Below are 13,385 nucleotides of genomic sequence, written 5' to 3'. Positions count from 1 at the left end.
CAAGTCAAACTCGTAAGCAAACATGTCAACGCTATACCATCGAGGATATTTACTCTGTGCCTTCCTATCTACGAGCCATAGTATCGTCATAGCTAGGCATTCTGTGATATCATGTGACTTTGTGGTCCTTCATTTATCTCCATTGGTCTCCCATGATTTCTCTTCTCTGGCCCCTTCTCTGTATTACAAGTCTTTACTCTAGGCTTTGTCCGAGAAGGCTGCATCACGCTCGAGGACACCCTTGATCAAGTTCTTTTTCATGCCGTAACTCCATCTCATGTGAGGAATCCAGGCATCGTGCCTCAAGATGATAGCACACCTCGCAGATATCGAAGTCAGCTCCATTACAAATGGTGCAATCGTAGAAAGCCTCACCCTTCAATATACCAACCCCACAAATATCACAATCTACTTCCACCTCCAGTTGAGAAGTCGCTCCAACCACTGACTCAAGTGTCACTTGAGAGCTTGTCTCGGAAAATGTCTCCAGGGCTTTCACGACATCAAATCTCTTTCGCACAACAGCGTCAGATAGTGGTGTGCGACTGAACTCATCTTGAGCCTCACGATCAACACCATCGGTTTTAAGAAGTGTAAGAACTGATTGTAAATGACCGCGGGTTGCAGCAACATGTAGAGGTGTTCGACCATATTGATCGGGGTGGTGAATGCCCCTGATATTAGTCGAAGTAAAAAGAACAGCGAGATTCTTATATCTGTTCTCCGAGGCTGCATAGAAAACCACACCACGACTAGCATTGTCTTTGGTGTTGATATCAGCACCCTTCTCTAGGAGGAGCCGAATCACTGATTCTGTACTCCAACGCATTGCCGCATGACTCAGTGCAGTTAGACCCCTGCTGTCTTTGATCTCCAAATCAACACCCCACTCTAACAAGAGTCGTACTACTGACGCATTGGCTGATGCTGATGCGTGCATAAGTGGAGTGAAATTTTGGAGGTGGAAGTTATTGGGGTCAGCACCCCTGTCCAGGAGAAATTGAACTATAGCATCATGCCCTCTCCGCGCCGCCGCTGTCATTGAGATGTCCAATTCAATACCTGGGGTCTCAGTATCGCGATCCCAGTCAATGAAAAGCTGCACCAGATTTAAATGACCGAGTGAAGCTGCCAGGAATAATGGAGTGTGGCCATCGTCATCTTCTGCGTGTGCGGAAAGTCCTTGCTTCAAAAGAAGGCGGGCAACCTCCTTTGACCCACTCCTAGCTGAAGCATGAAGTAGTGGTCGACCCTCATTATCATTATACAGCATATCGCCGTTTCCTTCGAGTAGTAACTGAAGTGCTCGTTCATGACCCCACCTGGCTGCAAAAAACAGAGGTGTCATGCCTCGGTTGTCTTTGATGTTAGGATTTGCGCCATTTGCTAGAAGTAATGTGATAATATCGAGGTGGTTTCGTTGTGTTGCCCATGACAAAGGGGTCATTCCAGTAGCATCCACGCAGTCCACTGAACCACCAGCTGAAATTAACTTCCGGGTCACATCAAGCAAGTCAAAGTAAGCCGCAAGATGCATAGCTGTAGCAAGCTGCGTGGTGGTTGGTAAATAGTCTCTATTTCTAAAACGGACCTCGTATGGGGGGAGCTGGCGATCAACATTGTCCATGATCTGCACACAGGAGCTGACTTTCGGTCCGTCTAGCAGCAGTTCAATGATTGCTTCTTCGCTGATATATTGCTCTCCGTCTGATTCGCGCTCTCGGATGTGATAACCCCAGAAATGAGCCGCATAAACCCCAAAAGGATGGTGATCTACGCGCGATATAAGCTCCTCTCTTGTTCGACAATGTCCTGTTTTGAAAATATCCAATGACAGATAAGCCACGCAGATGCTGCCAATATAACAGTTTGCATTTGGGAACCAAGTTGATTGATTGCGCTCAAAGAATTCCTGGGTTGTATAATGCACCAGTCGGATGACATTGCTTTGTTCATCGATTGTCACTAAGCCGGCACAGACAGAGACCATGTCAATTAGATCGGGGAGATTATCTTCATCAAAATCCGACTCGTTTATTTCAACCGCTAGCGCACTTTGTAGCTCTGCCGTAGTGAGAGGTCTCTTGGCACAAGTGATCCATGCGAGGACTTGCATGGCCATTTCTGTTTGATCAGACATTTGTCCCTCAATTCGTTTCATTGCATCGTGATATGCGGAATCGTATTGCTTTGGACTTGAGAATATGTCTTTTAGTGCGGATCTGATTGCTTTGGGTGATCTTTTTCCGACCAAAGAGTTGAGGTAAAGCTGGGCGAGTAGGAACCTAGGGTCCTATATTAGAGAACTGCAAATAACTTGCGAGTCTTTTTTTTTTGGGAGCAAGCGAGAAGTATTCACTCACATTCCATCAACAGCTCTGGTTATCTCCGTTGAAATCTCTATTTGCAAATCCGGATTTCGTGTAACAAATGCTGGGAGAATTTCCAAGTTTCCCTGAAGATATCGCATGACATCTGCCGTGCTAGCACGGATCTCAACTGTTGGCTTTTCTTTGAACATTTGAGTTATTTCAAGAATAACCCGGGAGGTAGCGAGGAGATTTATGTTGCAAGCATCTTGAAGTTCGAAGATCGCATGCAAGAATTTTGTTCGCGATCCATCATCCACCCGACACTCATCCAAAGCGTCAATTACAATGTAAACCTTTGCAAATTCGCTTCGCTGTGATAGTAGCTGGATGGTCTTGCATAATTCACCCATTGCTGGTCTTGTTCCTTTCGCCACACATTTAGCATACATCTCTTGGATGCTACTAGGCAACGGTGACTGTGACTGCGCCAATTGTTTCAAAATGCTTGACAACATTTCAACAGCGCTTTGTTCATCGTGCCGCTTGAAATTGCAGTAGAGATATGCAATAGCAATATCCTCACTTCCATTTCCAAATCGATCGTGGAGCTCGTCAATCACGATGGACGCTATAATTGTTTTACCGGCACCTGGCATACCAGGACAAAAAAGCGTTTGCTTTGAACCAGAGATCCAATCTTTGAACTCAGATGAATCCAAGAACCACTGCCCAGTACCTTCCTCGCGTCGACCAATGCAATCACTTTGCTGAGTGGCATAGTTTGAGGGGGAGATCCAATTAAGGACTTTCTGGCGCGCTTCCTCGTCTTGATGCTGCACCAGTTTTTCCATGCCTCGTCTAGTTATCTGTCCATTAAATACAGTCAGAAGTGCGATGTTAGTACCTATTCTAAGGCGGAGTTCTTGGACATCGCTTGGTTCCCATTTCAGGCGTTTCCACACCCGCTTCGCGATGTTTCGTTTGCCATCATTTGTTGTGGACAGCTCCGCGTAGTCCTCAATTCTCTTCAAAACATCGGCAAGGACCTCGTTGCAACCCGTTAATATATCTTTTAGATCAGCCTGTTGCTGACTGCTAAGTTCCTTTGCGGATATATCGATCTCTACATCTTGTAGTATGAGAGAGAGGCTTCTGACTCTGTTAACGATTTTTGTTAGTACACCAGGTATAATGAATTGAGCTAGGTAAATTCAAATTTAGGAGAGGCCTACTCATCGGAAATGCTCTTAAATTGAACAGGTGCATCAACAAACGCTTTTCGAGTTTTGTTGGCGAGTTGAATAACTGCGAGGAAGTCCCCGATACCAAACCCAAAGCTCATATTAGCAATGAATAGCGAGATCAAGAAGGGCTAGTTGGGAAGGTTGGGTGAAATTGGGGAGCTCAGAAGTGAAAATAAGCTGTTGGATATGCAAGAGAAAGCTCAGCCTCACTTGAAGGTGGGGTTGGGTTGACACGCAGCCCATAACCCCCACACTATCGATTGGCCCCTTTTTGGGTGAAATAACGTCCAAGGACAGTGATTTATGGAAATCAGAGCATGTTTGGTTTGAAGTATAAAAAAAAAAACAAGGCATTCTATGCGACTCTGCCCGACGGGTAGATTTGCGGAAATGACCGAGTAAGACAAATTATCGGAGTTTGCGCCGCAATATATTTATGTGTAGGTTAGAAAGGTGACTTTGGTTGAGAAATGTATTACGATACAATACTAGGGAGTAGAAGAACCTTCCATGTCATGGGTTTTCGTTCATGTCTCTGTAGAAAGTCATATCTAGGTGTCTATAAAAGACACCCACCCAACCTGTCAAGCCAATATTCTTCCACCTTAGACACCCATCCTCATCATGTCACCATCCGATGAACATTCTTGGCCCATGGTCCCATGGCCCCGGGTCATATTTCTTTCATAACATCATCATGAGTAATGCGGAGTTTGGGTGATCACGGAAGAGGCTCTTCTGATCTGGACAACCTAACCATACCAGGTGCTAAAATTGAAATCCAATTTGAGAGCTGGGTCGATTATGGGAAGTTCAGATGCACCAGTGGCAGTCAAATCTGTCGCTTGGTTGCAATTCGCCGCTATCCACTGTTCAACGGCGTGGTAGTCACGATAATATGGGGCACCCATACCAATAAGTGGTTCTGCCATGATGAGTAGCGTTGGAAATTGAGGAAAGTCGAAAGATAATCCCTTTGTGGTAAAACTGATATCGATGATCTCAGATACTAGAAGCCAGGGATAGCAAGAATGGTAGTCAGATACGCGGCGACCTTCACGAGCTGATGGACAGAGCCATTTACGTGCAGAAAGATATAATAGCAAGAAGAGTGCAAATATTCTAACAGCACATATTACCATGGGTTGTCTAACATAACCCATGGGGACAAAGAGAGCACTGACAAACACAACTTCCGTGCAACCATGGATTCATTCATAGTACCCCGGGAAAAGAATGTGAAAGCGATGAATAATTCACAAGTCAACTTATACAGTAACTCTGTTAGCCTTCAAATACTCATAGTCTGGCATGGAATCTCTAGTAGACTTCTCAAGCAGCTCGGCAATTTCATCTCCAAACTCAACACGCCACTTAACAACCTCCGCATCAATATCAACTGAGGCCGGAGCCTTATTCTTAACCACACCTGTCGACTCCTCCAAAGTCGAGTACATGATAGAAGCAACAATTTTATCCGACTCCGGCGCCTCAGCATTGGCTGTGTTCGCACCATTCCCCCAGTTCTCAGATGACCTCGCAGAGTCATTCCACTCAAACTGCAAGGAAGCGGGATCCAGACCAACCTTCTCACAGAACTTAGCCACAGCACCGGGGTTATGAATCACATCATTGGCATCGATAACCAAAGGCGTGACAGACTCATCCGGCTGCTCAAGACACCAGTCGAACAGCTTCCGCGTCCATTTCATGGACACGTTCGTGGTTGTTACTCCCTTAATACCGTCATCGTCAAACATACGAACTTTGGACATTTTCTGCAAAGCGCGGTAGAATGATGGATAAACTAGTGCCGGGTGACGGATGATGAAGGCCACCTGCCAGGTGCGCAGGTACTCATCCGACATGAAGGTTTTGTTATTGGCAGAGAAAGTTTGCGAGGAGCCGTATCGTTCCGGAATGGATACTTGGAACTCTTTCAGTTGCTCGGGTCCGGGGGTTGGGGCACCATCAACGGCGCCCGTGAGGAATGCCGGGTTGACGAACCAGAAGGAGTGTTCTTTGGCAAACATGATCTTCTTCTCGGCGCAGGCCCGGTTGGAGCAGTCTTCTAGTTTGTTGAAGCACTGTTGGATGAGGGCTTTGACCTCACTCTTCTGTTCTGTTGTCCATTGGTCTAGCGGCTTTTCGGTCCAATTGTCCCTTGCGGATCTTATAAAGGCATCATAGAAGAAGTAGCCTCCCTTCGGGTTGGTGAGGACATTGGGTTGGTTTTGGATGTTGAGAATCTTCAAGAGGAGATTTGAGGCCGTACGAGGTACACTGACGAGGAGGACTCGGTGGGGTCGGTCATTGTTTTCAGGGGCAATGGTAGTGATAGCCATTCTTCTTGCTAGAGGTGATATGTATAGAATATGGTGGCTGAATGATAATTAAGCTTAACTTCCAACAAGGCAATGAACGTGAGAAGAGATGGCTACATTATGGGGTCGGATGGCGTCTTCTCTCTTAAATAGAAGCGAGTTTCTCGTTCAAGGGCAAGATCAGCGCTTTGCTTTGATCTAACCATTCCCTGGCCCCTTCTTTCTGCATCCAAGTGGGTCAAATCATAACATCCACGTCATATTTGTAAATTCCGACGGGGGCCGGGAGGTTGCTCCTATCGGTCTTTGTCGCTGTTTACCAACACCGAAGACCGAGGAGTGATCAACAGTGAATTTCTATATTTGATCGGCAACCGACTGCTTTAGGAAACATCAATGGTACAAGTATGCAGGCGTGGGGACTGATTTTGGCCTGGCTCTCGACCGCTTGTTACATATAAGTTGACATGTCATATTCAGCGCATAACCTTGGAGATACCCCGCTTGTCCTAGGTTGAGTACATGAGGACTCTTCTTCTTCTTCTTCCCCTGGCACTGCATAGATGTTCGCTTTCCTGAGGGGCAAGTGAGGCCTTTTGTCGTCGTAGCCTTGCTCATTATGATGTGAAAGGGACGTGCCCAGCAAACTGTTTCTCTTATAGGTCGGGTGCTCGAATTGTAATATCGATATAGAAGATTATTATACGTATTGAATGAAGGTGGGGTATGAAGAGTGGAGCAGCAAAAGTGGGCAAAATTGGAGATATTTATGATTATTAGGGCTGGCTTGACGGCCCTGGTGTCATGAAGGCCAACCCGAGGACAAGCAGAGCGATAATATCGAGACTGAATAAAGTACATGAACCGTCAATCACCTGGTGTCTCTGACTTCCAAGGGTATTCCGCAGAGACACTAAGCCAATAATGTAAGACATACTTTGGCAAGACAGATATGTTAAGGGAAACTACATTGTATACTCAACGTACCCCTGTTTCACCTAGGAGCAAAATCAGAATCACCGCTCTCCTCCTCAGCCTTGGCAAGAGTCTGCTCCCTCGTAAGTGTCGGGTTACGAATAACCAGAGCGAAGGCAATCAAAGGAACCGTCAAGCAGATACCCGTGATACACAGCAGACGCTGTGTCTTCTGATAGGCGAGAATAACGTTGTCTCGGTCGGGCGTACCCACAGGGTTGGCCGCTGCAAACACAAGAGGCTGGGCATAGACATACGCAGCGAGGGTTTCGTTACCGAGTCTGTAACTCAGTTCAGAAGGCAAGACTTGGTTCCAGATTGCGCCGGAGATTGTATTTCCAAGTGCACTACCGACATTGTAGGCGGCGAGGTAGAGACCAGTGATCACAGCGAGATCTATGGGATTGTTAGCACTCGGGTTCTTCGTTTAATAGGACAAAGTCTGTTAAGTAATACTAACTTTCGTGCTTAGACGCAACCTGGATACTGGCTTGAGCCGGGTAAGGGAACATTCCACCAGCTGGTAGTTTTGTTAGATGTGTTCAACCAACTCTGGGGCGCAGACGATAACTTACCAATACCTAGCAGAATTTGCGCACCAATGACACCGGAGTGACTGGAGCTCCCAACACCACCTCGGAAATAGATGAGGATTCCGAAGGCAACCATGAAGAGGAGGGTTCCGGCCACGATGAAAGGCTTCAATTGGCGAACCTTCATGACGATGAGGCCGAGAATAACACCTGTGATAACGGAAACGAAACTGTAAAGAGATGTGATCCGAGTGGCGCTGAGGATTGATTCATCAAAGCTCACGTAGAGCACCGTGTAAAGGAAATCTCCTTGCAGGTACCACGCTAAGATAATGTTAAATCTCAACCATGGATGGTATTCTGAAGAACGTACCAGTGTTGAGCATAATAGGGATGCCAAGGGCGCCCCAAACAGCACGGTCTTGGAGAAGCTAGAACCAAAGCGAGTCAGTAAAATCCGGGGATGTGGCTTTGAATGTTTGACTTACCTTGAATGGCACCATTGGGTATTGGCAGTTCTTCTCCCAGAAAATCCAGACTGGGATCAGCAAAACACCAATGACAAGTGGTGCAATTACCTTTGCTGTCTTCCACTGTGAAGTTACACCTCCAGCGAGGGTGAAGGGAACAAGAATACATGCCATCATGCCAATCAACAAAATGTTACCAACGATATCCAGATGCCAGAACAGTTCTACAGCCAGCTGTCTTTTTCCAAGTAACTGCATAGAGCTCTTGTATGATTCAAGTGCCCCAGCCTTCCTCGCACGTCGCTGGACGATGAAAAGGACGGCAATGAGCGGGAGAGCGCACACGGGATAGATGATAGCAAACATGCCGATACCCCATTGCCAGTTGGTGACTTTGAGGACTGCGGTCGTCAAGTTTCCGCTAATCCAAGTATTGATCTAAAGTAGATTCAGTGAATTAATATGTTGTTTTGGTATGCGGAGTAGACGTAGCACTCACAATAAAGGGCAAGGCCGGGACATAGGAGAATAGGAGACGAGATCGGCTAGAGGTCACATCGGCGATTAGGACTTCAACGAGAAGCATAACACTGGTGTATCCAATCTAGACAATATTAGACACGGACTGAGAGTCTATGGGCGCATATTGCAGATCTCACCTGGTAGATAACAGCACCCGCAGCAAAGCCCTCCAAACTTGTTGCGCATGACTCCACGATAGTACCCACGGTATAGAAGACGATCGAGACAAGAATAAGTTCTACTCTGCCGAAAACATCTGCAACCTTCGCTGCAGTAGGCTGTGAAGGAAAAGGTCAGCTAGTGGTAAGTTGTTGGTCTCTGGGTTTCCATACTTGTGCAGCAGCAGCGATGACGGCGCGAAGAACATTAATGGTCGCAAGAAGACTGTGTAGGCCGTAACTCTGAGTAGCATAGGGCTATCCAAAACATTCCATGTCAGTATGCTTCGTTCTCGTCGATATGTCTTTGATGTCGGAAATGCGAAATACGTACCTGGTATGTGTAACGAACAGTTCCATCCAAGCCGTATACATAAGCGATCAAGAAAATGGCAAAGAACAGGCAGATACGATCGGACAATCGGAAGTGCGATGTAATAACTTCAATGCGACGAACACCCGGACTGCCTTGACCCAGCAGATTGGCAGGCTCATCCAGCGGGACGGCTTCGTCGCGGGGATTCTTCGAGTCCCCACTGACGTGGTGATCAACGTTCGTCTCTTTAACGAGCGACATGATAATCGTGCAGAATGATAATCACACGAGTTGGATCACCTATGTAGAGAAGAACAAAAAGAACATAGGAGAAAACAGGAAAAAAGGAAAAGACAGAGAAAATATGATTGCCAAGAGCTGGAAAAGTCTAAGATAAAACTGCCCACTCAATCTTATCTGATGGGCCTGTGACCCAACCTTCCAAGGTTGGAAGTGCCGAGACGCACTAAGAGCGTTTGTCTGAGAAATCAACCACTCACAGAGCTTAGATGACACCCCACCTCGCATTCAGCCGTGGCTCGGAATTATTATTTGACAGAAATCTCGCTCTAGATTTGCCGAGTGTCTTGGAATAATATAATATCTTCCAGGGTACTTTTACATCCGTGGATATTATATCGGATGACTGCCTATTCGACTCCGTACCTCCGGATCGAATGTTGTATTCACAACTGTTTAGTTATACAACCTTGGCAGTGCCCGACATCGGCTTCCATGTCAACAACATATGCTCTTTTCAAACCCTAACCACATGATATGTATACATACCTGCAATCACGGTTTATAGATGGATGTCATTTCCATAAATTAAATAACACCATCCTTCCTCATCCCTTTTACTTTGCCTGCCAGGGTGGGATTCTTCTCTTCTAGAAACTCCACGAAGCTATTCATCATAAGGGTCTTTAGGACATGCTGCTTCTTCCATGGCTCAACCTGACTCGGCACTGTAGGTCCCGTATATACCTTCTTCGGATGTGCCCCCGTCTGCAGCCAGAAATTTTGAAGAACCACAGACTGCAGCGTTAGCATAGGATAGAGCTCGCTCCAGACAAGGTTACCCAGAATGCGCATTCGACCGGGGTATTTGAAGACCTCATACTGGGAGTCTTCATCGGCAATGTCGCCTGCACTTTCACTTCCAGGGGCGCTATCATCGAAGTCTGCATCGACAGCCAGGACATGGCCTTGGAAATCCCCTTTGAGGAAGCCTAGGTCCTTTGTGGAAGAGGCGCGAGGTTCCTCGTCGATATATGAGGCTCCGCCCATATTGTCGAGGAGAAGGAAAACAGATGGTGCTATCTTATGGCTCCACTCGTCCGAGAACCGGATTTCTTGGAAGTGCCTGTGGGCAGCGTTAGTCTCCTGCTCATATGAATATTGCGATGGGAAAGATAAGGGTTGTCATACCTCCTTGCCGACTTCACGGGGTTGAATGTCTCGAAGCCTAGTTCCTTGCAGTCGAACCAATGCAGTTTGAGTAGTGGTTTCATCTCGTCGGCGCCCTGGACGTCATCACCCCATGCCGACAAGTGAGCTTCCAGATCCCGCTTTATGGTTTCCCACTGCTCATCGGAGAACATGTGTGCTGCGCGGTAGATTGCTAATCCGAAGCCATAGTTATGTCTCTCCCACGGTTCCAGGGTCAAGCTCGCCTGGTGCACCCGAAGCAGTTTCTGGATCCAGGGCTGTACAGGTGGCTGCGGAGATGGTGTCCGGCCGCGTATCTTTTCACGCAGTTCATCCTGTACTACCGTGCTAATAGAAAGGCGCTCGCGGCGGGCTGCGTCACCTGTATTCGCGCTTGGACCTTGAACCGTCGCAGCCTCGTTCTGGGCCTGGATACATTTTGCAAGTCGGTCAACTATAAGTTTGGAAAACTCGTAGTTCTCTCCTTGCTTTTTTAGGTCCGGATTGTGTAGCCCAGCGATGATCTCGGTGGGCGGATGGTAGTCGTTATACCCATCCATGGACAGCCAAATTTTGAAATCTGCCATGGTAGTGACAGCAATGAGGTCGGTCCACCGCTGTGATACAACCTTCATTTCTGGGGCATCTGGATTTTCACCGGGGATTGCACCGAAGCTGTCCAATGCCTGTTCACGTAGTTCGGCAACGCGAGCCAGGACCCAGGAATGGGCGGTACTGGTCATGACTTCGTACTGTGCGCGAATGAATTGTTCCCAAAGAGAAGTAAGGTTAAGCTCGGGAGAAAGGCCACCCTGGGCCTTGCGCCGTGCATTCAAGGCCTCCTGGACTTGTCCCAATTCGCCAGATACTCCGTTGAAGGTATCGCGCATGTTAGTACGGATCTGAGGAATATTTAGGTACTCAAAGACGGCAATCACGGAAGTCAGGTACTCATGGGCGATCGTGAAATGATCCGGATTGTTAAGATCTTTTTCCTGCCACCGCGATGCGGGGACGGGGGCAAGTCCTCCCCAGAGGCGACTTTTGACAAACTGGATATTCTCCCCAATTCGGCAAAGCCCCTTCAAATCCTCCCGGTCCGTGATCTGCTTCATCGCCTTCTCCACGGTTGAGAGAGTGGCCGTGTTGAACGGCGCAGGCGCCCACTCTGAGCTCGGAGCCATGAATAGTGAGAATTCATCTTCATTGAGTAAAACTAAGTCGGTCTTCTTCCCGTTCGGTAGAATACCATTTGCCAAGAATTCGATAAAATGCAAGATAGCTTGAGGTTCAATCAAGGAATCCACTAGTTTTGTTAGCGAGGTGACAACTGCGCAGTGACAAGTAGGACCGTACCAACTGGTGAGTCCTGGCTCACCCAATGTTGCTTCGTGGTGCTGGATCCTTCATAAGTGGTAACGTCGACGAGGGAAGCATTTGGTTGGACTGGTGAGTCGGAATGTGTATGGAGGTATCGTGCCACCTTGGCCAGTGTTACGCGGGAGGACCAAGGCGCGAGGTTCCGGGTAGTGCGATGTGCCACCAAGCCAGTACGGGCACTAGCGCTCGCAACGCGTGTTGTCGCGCGGGAAGATAACCCCACGAAAACACGGCGGTTAACCTGTGGCAGGCTTCGGCAAATCCTGGCCGCCATGCTGCGTTGTATGGATATGATCAGCAGTCTTGAGGATGGATGGCGATTGCAGGAGATAAGCTCGAGCACCCTGTAGCCCCTTTTAATCAGCCGCAAAAAAACCAAACTTGGTGCTAGCCGATCAAAGTTAGCCCACTTGGTCTAATTCCTGGAGCGCGATCTGGCTACGATATTAATTTCATGGTCCTTTCTTGTCCGGCATATTATCGACCAGAAAGTGATTAGATCTTGTTGGGATGATCTGATCTCCCATTGTTTGCTAGATTTGGGCTATAAATATCCCGCTCCCCATATGTTGAATATCAAGATTTCTTCGTCTGCCTCCTCCCTGGTAGTAGCCTCAGATATATATCATCATCGAGTATACCCTTGTGACTTGTGACTAGCATTCGCTTGGTGATCAGTATTAATATATCCGTATACGGAGTAGTGTTTCGGCTCTTGTCCGTTTGAACCAGTCCAAACCAAAACGTGATCTAAAAAGCACGAGTTACCATATTCGGGAATAGGAGAACCCCTAAAGGACCCTTATGGAGCAGAGCGATCGAGGTACTTCAGCGGGCCCGTTGACCCTTATTACATAAGCATATTGACCCTCCAGGGCTTCCAAGGTTGTGGGCACATGGCTGCATCCACTCAATCTTGGCACTTACTGATGAACTGTACTTGTGCACTTCCAAAGTTATTTGACCATATGCAAATCCTTTTATCCAGAACTTAACCATGCTATCTACCAGCCCGTACGACTAAGGCGGATGGATAATGCTCGCATTTCGCCAATAAATTCAAATTCAAAAATGGAGCTATCAATAGAAGTTGTTCCATACCCTCTCACTATACCGAAATATGAGGTCTGTCCCTCTGAAAACTTGACCTTCTATCATCGATTCCCCTTCCACACCGGTGCCGACCCTCGCCCAGAAAACGAACACGCTGCCAATACAACCGCTGCAATTTAAAGTCCCGCGCCTACTCAGAGCAACCATTCTTCCCACTCCCAGTCGTCGGATCTCTCTCAATGATTATGACGCATATGCTTATAACCCCAATCCTTCTTTGTATGATATGAACCACCTTCTCCGCCACCTATCTTCACGGATTATGATTATTATGATTAGGTATACGGCGACTAATTCAGCGAACTACGATATTATTTGTATCCTTTCCACGGTGCCTAGTTGTTTACCTATCCTATATTCTATTCTAAATATTTACCAATCATAAGGTTGAACTTGACACTGATGGCCTGGCGACACAAGGTCTTCTTTTAACCTTAACCTGTAGTTATACATTCACACTCTTACAACTTGTTTTTCCAGATTATTAGCTACCAACTCCAAATAATGCCTGTTCTACAAATGAACAGACTATAAATCGTATTGTAGGGTGTTTGAGCTTATGCGCGAGAAAAGAATATATGAGGCGAAGTTGGACTACTGCATTAAG

At 47.1% G+C, this 13,385-nt stretch overlaps 5 protein-coding genes across 5 annotated transcripts; all 5 read right to left on the bottom strand.

Annotated features, from left to right (window-relative positions):
• Positions 1–223: 223 nt before the first annotated feature.
• N7487_006200 (uncharacterized protein) lies at positions 224–3,654 on the bottom strand (the record flags this gene model as incomplete). Its single annotated transcript, XM_056873947.1, has 3 exons — positions 224–2,285; positions 2,364–3,470; positions 3,545–3,654. 3 exons carry the CDS (start codon positions 3,652–3,654, stop codon positions 224–226), a joined length of 3,279 nt encoding a protein of 1,092 aa, XP_056731667.1.
• Positions 3,655–4,308: 654 nt separating this feature from the next.
• Positions 4,309–4,488, bottom strand: N7487_006199 (uncharacterized protein; the record flags this gene model as incomplete). The annotated part of the gene is made up of 1 exon (XM_056873946.1): positions 4,309–4,488. One exon carries the CDS (start codon positions 4,486–4,488, stop codon positions 4,309–4,311), a length of 180 nt encoding a protein of 59 aa, XP_056731666.1.
• A 336-nt stretch (positions 4,489–4,824) lies between these two features.
• Positions 4,825–5,901, bottom strand: N7487_006198 (uncharacterized protein; the record flags this gene model as incomplete). Its single annotated transcript, XM_056873945.1, has 1 exon — positions 4,825–5,901. One exon carries the CDS (start codon positions 5,899–5,901, stop codon positions 4,825–4,827), a length of 1,077 nt encoding a protein of 358 aa, XP_056731665.1.
• Positions 5,902–6,874: 973 nt separating this feature from the next.
• On the bottom strand, positions 6,875–9,115 carry sit1 (putative siderochrome-iron transporter Sit1; the record flags this gene model as incomplete). Its single annotated transcript, XM_056873944.1, has 9 exons — positions 6,875–7,251; positions 7,316–7,375; positions 7,431–7,712; positions 7,762–7,819; positions 7,877–8,296; positions 8,358–8,462; positions 8,518–8,658; positions 8,713–8,796; positions 8,873–9,115. The coding sequence occupies 9 exons, from the start codon at positions 9,113–9,115 to the stop codon at positions 6,875–6,877; spliced, it is 1,770 nt and encodes a 589-aa protein (XP_056731664.1).
• Positions 9,116–9,682: 567 nt separating this feature from the next.
• N7487_006196 (uncharacterized protein) lies at positions 9,683–11,939 on the bottom strand (the record flags this gene model as incomplete). The annotated part of the gene is made up of 3 exons (XM_056873943.1): positions 9,683–10,220; positions 10,286–11,591; positions 11,642–11,939. The coding sequence occupies 3 exons, from the start codon at positions 11,937–11,939 to the stop codon at positions 9,683–9,685; spliced, it is 2,142 nt and encodes a 713-aa protein (XP_056731663.1).
• Between the last annotated feature and the right edge of the window lie 1,446 nt (positions 11,940–13,385).

This window comes from Penicillium crustosum, assembly GCF_028827405.1.
Source record: "Penicillium crustosum strain IBT 35664 chromosome Unknown utg000002l_segment0_segment0, whole genome shotgun sequence".
In the NCBI taxonomy this organism is placed as follows: domain Eukaryota; kingdom Fungi; phylum Ascomycota; class Eurotiomycetes; order Eurotiales; family Aspergillaceae; genus Penicillium; species Penicillium crustosum.
The sequence above is the reverse complement of the archived record's forward strand: the minus strand, read 5'-3'. Positions and strand labels throughout refer to the sequence as shown.